The following is a 15,831-nucleotide window of genomic DNA, read 5'->3' on the forward strand; positions in this document are numbered from 1 at the left end:
CAGTGAACTTCAGGATAAAGTTCTCTGTGAATTTCTCCCCATGAATGCACTTGCTACAAGCACCATAACGGAATGTGAAGTCACCATCCCAACACAGGAACCCAAGAATGACTCTGAGAGTGAGATCCCTTCTCTCTCAGGGCTCAAACCACAGAAATTTCCTCCCATCTCCAGAACTTTTTCTCCAAATAGCTGGAAAATGCATCCTCCCAGGGCTTTATTATTGACAGTGATATCAAAGCTCTTGATGAGCCTGGCCATGATTGGGCTGAGGAAGGCAAGGGTTGGTGTCCAGTAGGTGCTGTGGGCTCAAGGTGGCAGCATCCACAGAATCACCTGTACCTTTTAAAAATCTGAATCAATTGGCTAAGTTCCCTGTGCCTCTGCATGGATCTCTTCCTGCAACTTCCTTTTGTTCCCTCTTCATTGGAGCATTTCCCTTTTTGTCTTCAGAATTTTACTCTTGAGCATTTCCTACTTCTCCTGGGCTGCCCTCCCCTGTAGAATTGTAGTTGGTGAAGTTGGTCAGTCAACAAGCCTCCATTGAGCGCCTACTATGTGGTAGGCACTGTGCTAAGTGCTAGGGATACAAAGAAAGTCAAAAAACAATCCCTGCTTTCAAGCAGCTCAAAGTCTAATGGAGGAGATGACATGCAAAAGGCTAGATACAAACGAGATTCTTGTAAGAGGGAACACAGAGGGAAGCCCCTAGAATTTAGGAGAATTGGGAAAGGGTCGTTGCAGAAGCAGGATTTTAGTTGAGACTTGAAAGAAGCCAGAGAAGTTAGGAAGATGACGAGGGACTGTGAACCTATGGTGAGATCGTATCTTCTCTCTGAACCCTTTCAAATCAACTTTCCCCAGATCTAGAGCAGACCTCAGACTATGTCTGGCTCTGCCCTCCTCCATCACAGTCTCTGAGAGGGAGTATTCACCTTTCCCCATTGTTCCTACTCAAGCACTAGTTCTTCCCTATCAACGAGCATCAGACCCACTATAGAATTTCCCCCTTCTTGGCTCCTCTACCATCTGAGGATGAAACTATCCTTAAAACTGCCCAGAGGGGCAGCTAGGTGGCACAGTAGGTAAAGCACCAGCCCTGGATTCAGGAGTATCTGAGTTCAAATCCGACCTCAGACACTTGACGCTTACTAGCTGTGTGACCCTGGGCAAGTCACTTAACCCCCATTGCCTCGCAAAACAAAAACTGCCCAAAGCAAGGGCAGCTAGGTGACACAGTGGATAGAGCACCAGCCCTGAAGTCAGGAGGACCTGAGTTCAGATCGGCCTCAGACACTTGACACTTACTAGCTGTGTGGCCCTGGGCAAGTCACTTAACCCCAATTGCCTCACCAAAAAAAAAAAAACTTTCCCAAAGCAGCCCAACCCACTTTGGGACAGCTGTCTGGCACACAGTAAGGGCTTTAAAAATTGCCTTTCTTTGCATCCCTAGCACTTAGCATAATGTCTGGTGCATAGTAGGTACTCGATGAAGGCTCATTGTTGTTGACTGACTGACCAACTGTAACTGTAAGGGTTTTTTCCCCTTAAATTAAGCTGAAATTGTCCTCTCTATAAGCAACTTGCACCACTCCTTAGAATGAGCAGAACTCTTCCACAGGATAACCCTTCAGATAGATACTTGAAGATTGAAATTAGGGTCCCTATGAGCCCTCTCTCCTTCAGGTTAAACAATTCCAGATCCTTCACCTGATTCTCATACAACAAAGATTCCCTCCACCTTGCCATGGTCCTCTGAAAATGCAGCATCCCGGGATTGAACCTAATATTCCTTTTGGAGTCTGGGTAGGGCAAAGTCGAGAAGAACCAGAAGTCCCTTCTCCTTGATCCTATACCTCTTCGCAATTTCAGATGACGCTGGCTTTTTTGACTGCCATATCAGACTCTTGCAGTTGGGCTTGCAGTCCACTCAAACCCCCAGATCTTCCTCAGACAAACCACTGTCTGAACCATTTCTCCTCTATCTTGTATAGAATCATACATAGATTTAGAGCTGGCAGGGACCTCAGAGATAGATAGTTTAATCATTTACATAGTTCAGAGATCCATAGTTCAACTCATTTACCAATGAGGAAACTGAGACCCAGGAAGGATGTGCTTACTCAAGGTCACAAGACAAGACTTTTTTTTGGGGGGGGGGGCGGGGCAGTGAGGGTTAAGTGGCTTGCCCAGGGTCACACAGCTAGTAAGTGTCAAGTGTCTGAGGCTGGATTTGAACTCAGGTCCTCCTGAATCCAGGGACAGTGCTTTATCCACTGCACCACCTAGCTGCCCCCAAGACTTTTTTTAAAAGCATTTATTAAACTGAGAGCCAGGCAGTGCGCTAAGCACTTTACAAACATGATCTCATTTTATCCTCAAACAACCCTGGGAAGTAAGTGCTGTTATCCCCATTTTAGGAAACTGAGGCAGACAGAGATTGCATGACTTGTCCAGGGTCCCACACCTAGTAAGTCTCTGAATCAGGATTTGAACTCAGGTCTCTCTGACTCCAGGACCAGTGCTTTATCTGCTGCATTCCCTAGCTGCCCTAAACCCAGGTGCTTTGACTCCAAAGCCATTGTTCTTCCACTGAACCCCTCGGAATCCCTGTGAAGTTGACTTTATGAAACCCAGATATATAAGCCTATTAAATTTCATCTTATTAGATTCAACCAAATTTTATAGCCAGTCAGAATCTTTTTGGGATCCTGGTTTTGTCATCCAACATTTCAGCAATCCCTCTCAACTTTATGTCACCTGCAAATGTTAGGAACAGGCAATATATCTTTTTTTTTTTTTAGTGAGGCAATTGGGGTCAAGTGACCCGCCCAGGGTCACATAGCTAGTAAGTGTCAAGTGTCTGAAGCCCGATTCGAACTCAGGTAGTCCTGAATCCAGGGCTGGTGCTCTATCCACTGCGCCACCCAGCTGCCCCCAGGCAATATACCTTTATCAAAGTGATTGATAGAACTATTAAACAGCACAGGCCCAAGCATAGACCCCCGGGGAACTCCACCAGAGACCTACATAATATATATGTGCAAGAATTTTACCAGAATCAAAATCCCGCCCACTGGACTATCTTTTGTAGACCCCATTCCCATTCTCCCCCTTTATAAAATTTGGACATTTGTCCTTCTTCAATCTTTCAACACCATTTCCATCCAATCAATAAACTTGTACTAGACGCTATGCTAAGGAAGTACTTCTCCATAGTTTTTTGGTTTTTGTTTTTTAAAACTGAGTAGTAGATAGAGCTCTGGCCCTGGAGTCAGGAGGACCTAAGTTCAAATCTGACCTCAGATACTTGACACTTACCAGCTGTGTGACACTAAGCAAATCACTTAACCCTGATTGCCTTTCAAAAAACTAAAAAACAATGAGTAGAGGCTCAGAAAAGGCAGGTTCATATTAATAATTGAGAGAAAAATATTTAGGAAGGCAAATCAAACTTTTTAAAAAATTCACATCATGGAACCCAGAGGCTGGGAGAAATTACTGTTGGGTTCCTTGGCACTTTGGATTGTCCCCTGTTGATTTTTAAATTACTCACAGTTTCCTGATTACTTTTTATCAGGGTTGGACTAAATGATCCCTAGGTCTTATGATCCTATGAATTATCCAGGTTTGGGGGAGGTTATCTGGTATTTTGCATTATCCAGAGTGGAGGGAGGGGAAGGGGGAGGCTGGTGTCTTTGAGAAAGACCTCATCTGACCAGACAGGGGCTGGGGTCTCTCCACAGGGTAAGGAAGGACGTACCCCATCGGTGCACTGCTAACTTTGATGCCGTGGCCCAGATCCGAGGGGAAGCCTTCTTCTTCAAAGGTAGCAGCAGGGAGAGTGGGTATCAATTTGGAACATGGGAGAAACTGAGGACCGGGGAGATTAGGAGTTGACATGTGTCCTCACTTCCATCAAAGCCTAGAATGGGGCTGAAAATCCAAGGGTGAGAAGGGAAATGGACCCTGGGAGAAGGTTTCTGAGGGAGAAAGATCAGTCGAATTAGTGAAGATGAATGGTGAGGCATCACTCCCATAAATGGGCCCTTATGTAGGTGACTACATCAGCGGTTGTGGGTTTCTGTGCCGTGGGAAGCTGGGTATCCTAATGGATAGACTGCTGGACTGGGAGCCAGGAAGACCTGAGTTTCAATCCTGCCTCCAATACTTTCTAACTGTATAACCCTGGTCAAGTCACTTCCTCACTCTCAGCCTCGTTTTCACCATCTGAAAAATGAGGATAATAATAGCACTACCCCACAGGGTTGTTGTGTAAATCAAATGAGATGTTTGCAAAATGCTTTGCAAACCTTGAAATACCATGTGCATTTTGTTACTATGTGGGGAACTATAAATATGTATGTATTTCTGTGTTCACCTGTGTGCATGCGTGCTTATTCCCCAGCACTGGGAATCCATCACACCCCTGCCTCTCCCTATTCTTGGCTGACTCTGTCACTTTGTATCCCCAGCACTTAGAGCAGTACTTGGCACATACTAGTGGTCAAAAAAATGCTTGTTAACTGATTACTTGATGTTTCTGTGCTCCTAATATACCTACCTAGAACTGGCTTCCACTAGTGCCACCTAGTGCCTTCTTCCTTTTCCAGGCAGTGTGGCATGGTGGAGAGAGCACTGGATTGCAAGGCAGAAAGACCTTGGATGCTTACTAGCTGTGTGACTGAACAAGTGGCTTAAACTTCTCTGTGCCTCAGTTTCCTCATCTGTAAGATCAGGATAATTACAGTCAAGTCAACAAGCATTTATTAAATGCCTACTATGTACCAGGGTGCAGCTAGGTGGGGCAGTGGGTAGAGGACCAGAGGATCTGAGTTCAAATCTCACCTCAGACACTGTGACCCTGGGCAAGTCACTTAACCCCAATTGCCTTAAACATCCAGAGACGTCTCCAGCTACTTTGATATAGAGATAGATATTGATATATCTCAATATATAGACATATATTGACATATATTGAGATATATATATATACATGTATATGTATATGTGTGTGTATCTCTTTTTTTTTTTTTTAGGGAGGCAATTAGGGTTAAGTGACTTGCCCAGGGTCACACAGCTAGTAAGTGTTAAGTGTCTGAGGCCGGATTTGAACTCAGGTACTCCTGAATCCAGGGCCGGTGCTCTATCCACTGCGCCACCTAGCTGCCCTGTGTGTGTATCTCTTGCCACTGAACCCACATGGCTCTGGAGAGGAGAGAGTGAGGTTGGTGACCTTGCACAGCCCTCCCTCACTTAAATCCAATTCACCTCCATGTCATGGTCCTCTTAGAGAATGGAGGACAGGGGCAGCTAGGTAGCGCAGTAGATAAAGCACCGGCCCTGGATTCAGGAGGACCTGAGTTCAAATCCAGACTCAGACACTTGACACTTACTAGCTGTGTGACCCTGGGCAAGTCACTTAACCCTCATTCCAAGAAAGAAAAGAAAAGAAACAAAGAAAGAATTTTAGCTGGGATTTGCAGAAAACCAAGAGATGGAAATAAGGGTAGGGGCAGCTAGGTGGCGCAGTGGATAGAGTACTGGCCCTGGAGTCAGGAGGACCTGAGTTCAAATCCAGTCTCAGACACTTGACACTTACTAGCTATGTGACCCTGGGCAAGTCACTTAACCCCAATTGCCTCACCAAAAAACAAAAAAACAAAAACAAAAAACAAAGAAGGGTGGAGAGTGTTCCGGACATGAGAGACAACCAGTGAAAATCCTTGAAGGGCTTGTAGAAATCCACCCGCCCTCACTTTGTAGACAAGGAATCTGAGTATCCGAGAGATGAAGCGCTATATGGTATCATGGAAAATTCAGGGGGCTGATGTCTGCCAACTTCCAGGACACGCCCCTTATTTCCTCAGTGCCTTGAGCATTCAGATTCTTATTATCTTCCTCAACTCTTGCACTCCTACTAGCTGGCTCAAACCTGCACATTGATACTCCTTCAACTACACTCGTTTTTCCCCAATTTATCTTTGTTGTCAGGTCGTTTCAGCCATGTCTGACTCTTTGTGACCCCATTTAGGGTTTTCTTGGCAGAGATACTGGAGTGGTTTGCTGTTTCCAGCTCGTTTTAAAGATGAGGAAACTGAGGCAAACAGGGTGAAGTGACTTGCCCATGGTTACACAGCTAGTAAGTGTCTGAAACTGGATTTGAACCTGCAAGATGAAGTCTTCCTGACTCCACGCCTGGCAATCTATGCACTCTGGCGCCACCTAGTGCCACCTAGCTACCCAGCACATCTCATTTGCACACAGTTGTTTGCTTCTTGTATCTCTTATTAAACTGTAAGCTCCTTAGGAATGAGACTGTTGTTTGCCTCTCCCCACCACCACCACCTTTTCCTCTCCCTCCCTCCCCCCCTCTCTTTTTGCGGGGCAGTGAGGGTTAAGTGACTTGCCCAGCGTCACACAGCTAGTGTCAAGTGTCTGAGGCCAAATTTGAACTCAGGTCCTCCTGAATCCAGGGCAGGTGCTTTATTTACTGCACCACCTCGCTGCCCCCGTTGTTGAGTCATTTAAGTGACTTCAAGCCTAGCCCTCTATCCACTGCACCAGCTTCTGAAAGGGTTTACATTAGAGGTTCTCAAAAAGTCTCTTCTAGCTATGAATTTTTTTTAATTCATCTTGAGTATTCCAGATGGGTGGGAGGATAAGGGGGAAGGGAGCAAGCTCCGGTAAGCCGTGCTCACCCACACCCATGTCCTTTTTCCCTTCCCAGGCAAGTATTTCTGGAGGCTGACCCGGGACAGGCACCTGGTTTCTCTACAGCCTGCCCAGATCCACCGTTTCTGGAGGGGTCTCCCGCTCCACCTGGATAGTGTGGATGCTGTCTATGAGAGAACCAGTGACCATAAAATTGTCTTCTTTAAAGGTAAGAGGTTCCCACCCTGACCTAGGGAGAGATGCAAGGACAGGTCTGAAATCGAGAAACTGTTTGGTTCTTCTCAAGTGCCCCAGAACAGGATTAACAAAGGGTTGCTTAGAAACATCCTAGGGTGGAGATTTCTTTACACACAATCCTCTGTGGCTCCAGTTCTCAAGTTTAGACATAATTATTCATTCCCCTAGCTGATTTTCCATCATTTTTTTTTCTTCTTTCCAGTTAAAGGTTTTGGGTTGTGTTTTTTTCCCATTTTCTTTCTGGGTCTCTGGGAATTTTTTTAAAATATAGAACACAAAATTCATAGATATATTTTTTTAATTTAAAGTTTTTATTTTTTGTTACCCAATTCTAAAAAGATTTTCCTACCCTAGCCCATTCCTCACCCCTTAAACTGGTCTCTTGGGAGCAGCTAGATGGGAGCACTGGCCCCGAAGTTGGGAGGACCCGAGTTCAAATCTCACCCCAGACACTTACTAGCTGTGTGACCCTGGGCAAGTCACTTAACCCCAATTGCCTTAAACATCTGGGGTCACCTCCAGTCATCCTGATGTATCTTGCCACTGGACCCAGATGTCTCTGGAGGAGAGAGTAAGGTTGGTGACTTTGCACAGCCCTCCCTCACTTCAATCCAATTCAGTTCAAGTTATAAGATCACCCCATGTCACAGTCCTCTTAGAGAATGAAGGACAAACAACAACAATAATAAACTGGTCTGTTGACCAAGGAAACTGTATCCTGGCTGTGTGCTCATTTCCCTGTCTCACATTTGTTTACCATTTTCCCTGGTTACTTTAAATCTGGATCCCAAACTGCCTTCCCTTAACTGTTTTAGAGATATCACAGAACAATAGTTTTGGGTGAACTAGCTTGGGTGAATTAGTCCCTGGGAGGGACCGCACTGGATGCTGAAGACCTAGGATTCTCCCAAGGTGACCTTAATAAATTGTTGTGTGCCTCTCAAAAAAAAAAAGTGTTGCTTTAATAAATGAAAATGAATAGAGACAGCACAGCATAGTGAATATAGGACAGGCCTCAGAGTTTTGGAAAGCCTGACATATATGGGCTATACAACCCTGTACAATTCCTTTAACCAGCAATTAAATCATGTGTGCCTGGAGTACCTAAAATAATCAGCTTTATGGGCATAAAATGGAAGAGATATGGCTAGACAGTAAGTCGTCTGAAAAAAATCTTGGGAGTTTAATGGACATCACACTCAAGACTAGTCAACAGTGTGTTATAACAGCAAAATTAAAGCTTATATAATATAGGCTGCACTGAGAAGTTATGGTGGAAGGAAAGAAACAAGCATTTATTAAGTGCCTACTATATACCAGCCACTTCGGTAAGTGCTTTACAAATATTATCTCATTTGATCTTCATAACAACCCTGGGAAGTAGCTACTATTATCCCCAATTTAGGGCAGGTAGGTGGCACAGTAGATAGAGCACTGAACTTAGAATCAGGAAGACTTCTTCATGAGATCAAATCTGGCCTCGGACACTTACTAGCTGTTTGACCCTGGGCAAGTCACTTAATCCTGTCTGCCTCAGTTTCTTCATCTGTCAAATGAGCTAGAGAAGGAAATGGCAAGCTACTCCAATATTTTTGCCAAGAAAACCCCAAACGGGGTCAAGAAGAGTTGGATATGACAAACAACTGAACAACATCCCCATTTTGCAGATGTTAAGTGAGTAGCCCAGAGCTGGATTTGAACTCAGAGCATTGCTGCCTGAAGCCCCAGCACCTTATCCACTGCACCACCTAATCAAAAGGGAGCAAGGTGAAATAGGTCTGGACAGGCAGGTCAGAGACAGTAAAAGGCTTTACATGTCAAGCAAAGGATCCTGTAGTTTATACTAATGACAAAAGGTCGCCACTGGAGCTTCTTGAGAGGGAAGTGACATGGTGAGACTTATGCTTCAGGAATATCAACTTGGCATCTGGGTGGTGAATGGACTCAGAAGGGAGAGGCCATTGGCTTTGGCCATTTGGAGCTCTTTGGCAACCTTGGAAAGAGCACTTTCAGGGGCAGCTAGGTGGCTGCCGGCCACCGGCCCTAGATTCAGGAGGACCTGCATTCAAATCCGGCCTCAGACACTTGACATTTACTAGCTGTGTGACCCTGGGCAAGTCACTTAACCCTCAATGCCCGGAAGGAAGGAAAGGAAGGAAAGGAAGGAAAGGAAGGAAGGAAGGAAGGAAGGAAGGAAGGAAGGAAGGAAGGAAGGAAGGAAGGAAGGAAAGGAGGAAGGGAGGAAGGGAGGGGGGAGGGAGGAGGAAGGGAGGGAGGGAGGGAGGGAGGAAGGGAAGAAGGGAGGAAGGGAGGAAGGAAGGAAGGAAGGAAGGAAGGAAGGAAGGAAGGAAGGAAGGAAGGAAGGAAGGAAGGAAGGAAGGAAGGAAGGAAGGAAAGGAAGGAAGGAAGGAAGGAAGGAAGGAAGGAAGGAAGGAAGGAAGGAAGGAAGGAAGGAAGGAAGGAAGGAAGGAAGGAAGAAAGAAAGAAAGAAAGAAAGAAAGAAAGAAAGAAAGAAAGAAAGAAAGAAAGAAAGAAAGAAAGAAAGAAAGAGCACTTTGAGCCAGTGAAGAAGTTGGAGTCCTAAGTGCAAGGGGGCTGAGGAATGAGTGAGAGGAGAGGAATAAGGCAAGGAGAGCAGTTCTAATTTTCCTTGGCTGTGAAAGGAAAGCTGACAGGGGTCTTTGATTTCAAGTTAAAAGAGACCCCAGCCAGTGGCGACAAATTTAAACAGCAGAAGGGCCCACTGATCCATTCAGAAGAATCCCTGCTAGCCTCAGAGTTTGACTTAGTTTTAATATGTGCTATTTTCTATGTTTTATACTCTCTTTTTACTTGGTTCAGTATTTCCCAATTACATTTTAATTTGGTTGGGGCTGAACTCAGGAGTGTTGGGGCCTGGAATGTGCATGTTTGACACCTCTGATTTAGACCAGCCTCCTCTTTTTATAAGTGTGGAAATGGAGGCCCAGAGAGAGCAAATGATCTGCCCGGGATCACAAAGGTTTGTCTGCAAAGACAGGGTGTGAACCAAAGCCCTCCAACTCTAAGTGCCATGGTCTTTCTGCTGGACCCCACGGATCGAGAGCCTGAGGGGATGGTGGGGTCACCAGGCCTTGTTAGATGCACTCCATCCATCCATCCATGGGGCAGCTCTATTCTAGCTCTATTCTATTAGTCCCTCCCATCCCCACTAGTCCCTCCCTTTTGCCTCCCTTACCCCTTCCTTCCCAAGCTCCCACCACTGAACAGCTGCCGTTTTCTTGCTCCATGCCTGTTTCCTCTCCCCCCAGGAGACAGATACTGGGTCTTTAAAGACAATAACGTTGAGGAAGGATACCCTCGGCCTGTCTCCGACTTCAGCCTCCCGCCAGGCGGCATCGATGCCGCCTTCTCCTGGGCCCACAATGACAAGACTTATTTCTTTAAGGACCATCTGTACTGGCGCTATGATGACCATGCTCGGAGGATGGACCCCGGGTACCCCGCAGAGAGCCCTCTGTGGAGGGGGATCCCCAGCATCCTGGATGATGCCATGCGCTGGTCCGATGGTGAGTCCCCTCACAAGGCCTCCGGGGCTTGTCCATCAAGGGCTCAGAAATGTTGCCCATCCACAGTTCAAGTCTACAGCCCCAAGTCTGGTGTCTGTCCTTCGGCTGTGGCTCAGCAGGGCCCCATCGAGTGGTTCTGGCTAGAGATTACTTAGAACCAGAACCCAGAGGACCAAATATAAACAAACAAACCAAGGACAACATACCTATCCCAAACACAAAAGTGACTGGTCCCTGCCCTCAAAGAGCTTACATTCCAATGAAGGAGACAATGTATGCAATCATAGGTGCTATATGACAAAACACATAGGAAGTAGATACAAGGTAACCTGAGAAGGGAAGGCATGAGCCCCTATATACATGTACATACAAAGGGACCCAGGAGCTCACTGTCTGAGGAGAGGCAGAAGTGGACACGACCAGAACACAGCCCTGCCCTCAGGGAACTCATAGTCTTGGAGGAGGAAGACATAACTCATAGATATAAGACAAGAACAGAGTAAGACAGAGTGTTATAGGGGCAGCTAGGTGGCACAGTGGATAGAGCACCAGTCCTGAAGTCAGGAGTACCTGAGTTCAAATCTGGCCTCAAACACTTAACAATTACTAGCTGTGTGACCCTGAGCAAGTCACTTAACCCCAGTTGCCTCACTAAATTAAAAAAAAAAGTGAGGTGCAGAGAACAAGGGGAGTTCCCTGGGGCCCCAGGAGATAGCTAGTCACCCATGGGGTAGTTCTACTGTGAGATCGGATCCTCCCACTCTCAATGGTATAGCTACTAAGGCTCTTAGACATGTGTACATGCTCAAACATGCATGCGTACATCATCAGAGAAACATATGCATGTATACCCAGACACACAGATACACAGCTACAGAAACCTAGATAGATGTATAGACTACACACACATACCCATACATACATACACACCACATGCCCTGATCAGAGAAGATTCCTTCTAACAACCTCAACATTAGACAGTCCTTTCTGATGGGAAGTTGATTCTGACCCCTGCAGGGTAGGCTCAGGCCCAGCCTCCAGGGGAGAACAAACCGTGGCCTGGAAGGGTGGGAGTACTGGGCACAAGGGCTGATCTCAGTCCCAACACCCTCCCCATGGACGGATGTCTTTGTCTTTGTCCCCAGGGGCCTCGTATTTCTTCAGGGGCAAAGACTACTGGAAAGTACTAGACAGTGAGCTGGAGGCCGCACCTGGCTACCCACAGTCCACTGCCAAGGACTGGCTGGTGTGCGGCGACGTTCAGGCCGATGGCCCTGAGAATGAAGTCAGAGCTGAGGGAGCCAGGACTGGGGCCCGCTCGAGGCCCGGCCAGCATGACGAGAGCCGCTCGGACAGCGGCTATGAGGTCTGCTCCTGCACATCCACTGCATCCTCTTCGGGGCACATCTCCGAGCTGCTCACGGCCCAGCTGGCACTGACCAGCCTCTGGACAGCAGCCCTGATGGCCGCCACAGTGCTATGACACCACTGAAGCTGGGCTGGGAGAGGGAAGAGCTGGGGTCCCCCCCCACCCCCGCTCCCCGCCAGGGACCACTCACAGCCAACACTATGGACAGGGATTCCCCCTCCTCCTCCCAGGGCTGGTGAGAGATTCTCCAGGAGAAAATGGCGCCGTTTGGAGTTGCAATCAACTCTCTTCTTTTAACTCAGCCTTGAAGCTAAAGATGAGGCCTCTATCAACCCCTGGTCCAAAGCTCTTCCATCTATCCTGGCCTCACCGAAACAGGAGGCCCCTGGAACAGGCCGGGGTGGGGCAGGGTGGGAAACAGCAAGCAACACAATCGTCTTCCTCCTTCCTGGAGGGGCTGGTCAGACTCTGGCTAGGTGGTCAGTAAATCTTCAGAGCTATTAGACACAGGAAGAGGTATGGGAGAGGCCCTTAACTCACTCTTCCAAGCCCCAGAGCCCAGGAAGCTGCCTCTACCAGGAAAACCAATCTCACTCGACATATTTTACCCATAACCCTCTATCTGAAGCAAAAGGCCCCACTGTCTGGGCCCCTTCCTGGGCAGTGATCATCTCTTCCCTCAGGGAAAGGGAACCCCCAGGCAAACACACTCCATTATCCCCCCAAGGAGTCTTCCCATTCTCATCTGAGTGGCAGGAAGCATCAGTAAGCTCATCCCATCTCCCCAAATGGCCATCTTAACCTCACAGTTCAGATGGGAGAACAGGGTAGAAACACAACTTGCTATTCACCTTTTATTTGGAAACACCCAAATCTTTGCAGTCAGAGTGTCCCCAGGTTCCAAGACAGCCTTATCCCTGGAATTTTCCCACCTGAGAGGCATAGGCTCCATGGGATAGAATCCGGCCAGGAAGACGCACCGATCAAAGAACAGCTCAATCCCACAGGAGGTGAGGAGTGGTTTGGCCCCTGCTAAAAATGGCTGGTCTGGCTCTGAGGCCCATCTCTCCCAGGGGAGACAGGACGCGACGTCCCCCACACTTGGCCATCTCTCCACCTTCAGCAGAAACTTCCCAAAGGGCGGGCGAGGGGTGAGCAGTTGGTTGGGCAGTCTTCAAGAGGCACACATCTGGGGATGGCCTCATTGTCTCTGTGTGTGCTATTTGAATCAAACACAATCTCTTCCTGCTTTGTATACAGCTCTGGTGTCTGACTTTCTTGCCGTGTAGACTCATCCTGCTTCTCGATTTGTCAGCCCTGAGTGTGTCTGTGTTTCTGAACTCAGGTCTCTTCTGGCTCCAAGTCCAGGAATATAACTACTGCCCCACCCAGCCACCCCTCCCTGGGAAGTCTGTAACCTTGGGATGAGTCTCCAACTGGAGGGTGGGCGTTGACTCTAGGGAACATCAAACACTTTCTAGGTATGTTCATCTGGACAGATCACTTCTCCCTGTACCTCAGTTCCCTCATCTGTAAAATGAAGGGGTTGTACAACATGACTTCTAAGGTCCTTTCTATCTCTATGTCTATGATCCACCAGTGCTCAAAGTGGGATGCCTTTTTGGAGGGTCTGCAAGGTCAAAACTATTTTTACAATAAATATTGATGTTTTAATTTCTAATGCAATGCATATTGATAGATATAGCCCACATAGACAAAAGCTCTTGGGTTAGAGGGGGATCCTCAATCACTTTTTTGTTTTAATTTTTTTTTTTAGTAAGGCAATTGGGGTTAAGTGACTTGCCCAGGGTCACACAGCTAGTAAGTGTTAAGTGTCTGAGGCCAGATTTGAACTCAGGTACTCCTGAATCCAGGGCCGGTGCTTTATCCACTGCGCCATCTAGTTGCCCCTCTCAATCACTTTTAAGAGAATAAAGCATAATTTTTTTTTTTTTTTGGTGAGGCAATTGGGGTTAAGTGACTTGCCCAGGGTCACACAGCTAGTAAGTGTTAAGTGTCTGAGGCCGGATTTGAACTCAGGTACTCCTGACTCCAGGGCCAGTGCTCTATCCACTGTGCCTCCTAGCTGCCCCCAGCATAATTTTTTAAGACCAAAAAAGTTGGAAACCTGATCCACCCCTTGCCTCCCACCCTGAATTTTACAAAAGAGGGAGCTGAGACCTAGAGAGGATAAATGATGGCTAAGGTCACAGAGCACATCAATTTCAGAACCAGGTAGAGAGCCTATGACCTATGACTATGCAGCCCAGGGCTATTTCTCCCATGCCAGGATTTGGCAGTCATGGGGCAGGGAGGGCAGGGTAGAGAGGGAGAGTTCTCTCCCATGCCCGGTGACCCCTAAGTCTGTCCCTGCCTTAGTTGAAGTGTGGAGTGATAAGATGCTTCGTTGGAGAAAGCCCTGCCCTCCATGGGTCAATGTGGTCCCGGACAGGGTTTGAGATAGGTTAGGGCCAGAGGAACTGGGGAAATGCAACGACGATTTGTGTATTTCGCTACTAGGGGGCAGCAGAGACAGCAGCTGGGACAGGGACTGGAAACAGCCGGGTGTTTAGATCTCAATTTCAGGACTTGCTTAGTGCTTTTAGCCTGATTTTCTGTGGTTCCTGCAGGGGTCACTGGGGTCTTGGCCCACAGGCCGGTGGGTTGGCAGGGCTGGCACCTCAGGGATGTAGGATTATAGGGTCATAAATCCAGGCCTTCAAGGAACCTTAGAGACCATTTTGTTCCAACCCCCTTATTTTCCAAAGGAAAAAATGGAGACCCACAGGTTGTAATTTGCCCAAGGTCACTCAGGTAGTAGAATGAGGTGGGTTGTGAATCCAGATTTTCGGAGTCCAAAACCACTGCTCTTCATTGCACTAGCCTCAGGGGCCTGGCATTTTTTTCTGGTGTTTTATCTGGTTTGTTATTTTTCTGCTCTTTTATCTGGCCCAAGAAGGAACCAGCAAATGAAGGAACCTCACTGATCACCCAGCCCTGACTGCTATTCATGGATCTCCCAGCTTGAGCTCAGGCCCCCAGCTCCCTCCTCCTATAGGGACAAACTGACCGGCCCCAGAATCCCCCTGGTCTGGGCTCCTGGCTCTGTGACTTATTTGGTGTGGATTCTCTTTCCACCAACAAAGATCATGGATGGCCCTGAGGTACAGAAGAAAAATAGCTCGCTTCAGATTCACAGGAGGCGTCTGAATCCGAGGTCTTGGTTTTTGGACTCTAAGACCTCTAACGTCCTAACTGCTTGATGGATGGTCTTCAAGACTTTCTGGGACTAGAAAAAAAAATACATCATCCTGTAGCCAACCTGTGGTCCACTATTGTTAAGGAGCAGCTAGGTGGTACAGTGGATAGAGCATTGGCCCTGGACCCAAGTTCAAATCTCACCTTAGATACCAGCTGTATGACCCTGGGCAAGTCACTTAATCCCAATTACCTTAAACATCTAGAGCCATTTGCAGTTGTCCTGATCTTGCCACTGGACCCAGATGGCCCTGGAGGAGAAAGTGAGGCTGGTGACTTTGTATAACCCTTCTTCACTTAAATCTAATTCATTGCAGGTCATGACATCTGTCATGGTCCTCTTCAAGAATGAAGGACAAAAAAAAAAAAAAAAGACAATTTTTTAAAAGGGCAGCTAGGTGGCACAGTATATAAAGCACCGGCCCTGGATTCAGGAGGAGAACCTGAGTTCAAATTCAGCCTCAAACACTTGACACTTACTGTGTGACCCTGGGCAAGTCACTTAACCCTCATTGCCCCACAAAACAAAACAAAACAAAAAAAAAGAATGAAGGACAAACAACAGGGTGGTATTACCCTGAAAATGAATCCTAGTTCTGATCGAATCCCAATGTGAACTTGCACAAGTTACTTCACCCCTCCTGGCCTCAATTTCCTGATCTGCAAAATTCAGGAGGGAGATTAGACGGTCACTGAGGCCCCTTCCTGCTCTATCTGCCTCTCTGAATTTAGCCAGGCTGGTCC

The 15,831-nt window shown here is 47.2% G+C and overlaps 1 protein-coding gene across 1 annotated transcript in view; it reads left to right on the forward strand.

Annotated features, from left to right (window-relative positions):
* Nucleotides 1-13,591, forward strand: part of MMP17 (matrix metallopeptidase 17) — a 71,930-nt gene extending 58,339 nt beyond the window's left edge. The window contains exons 7-10 of the mRNA XM_043979248.1: nucleotides 3,747-3,829; nucleotides 6,731-6,883; nucleotides 10,203-10,460; nucleotides 11,606-13,591. Coding sequence (XP_043835183.1) covers nucleotides 3,747-3,829; nucleotides 6,731-6,883; nucleotides 10,203-10,460; nucleotides 11,606-11,943 — 832 coding nt within the window. The 3' untranslated portion in view covers nucleotides 11,944-13,591. The remainder of the gene's footprint in view (nucleotides 1-3,746; nucleotides 3,830-6,730; nucleotides 6,884-10,202; nucleotides 10,461-11,605) is intronic.
* Nucleotides 13,592-15,831: the final 2,240 nt, after the last annotated feature.

Source organism: Dromiciops gliroides, chromosome 1 (assembly GCF_019393635.1).
Source record: "Dromiciops gliroides isolate mDroGli1 chromosome 1, mDroGli1.pri, whole genome shotgun sequence".
NCBI classification, from domain to species: Eukaryota; Metazoa; Chordata; class Mammalia; order Microbiotheria; family Microbiotheriidae; genus Dromiciops; species Dromiciops gliroides.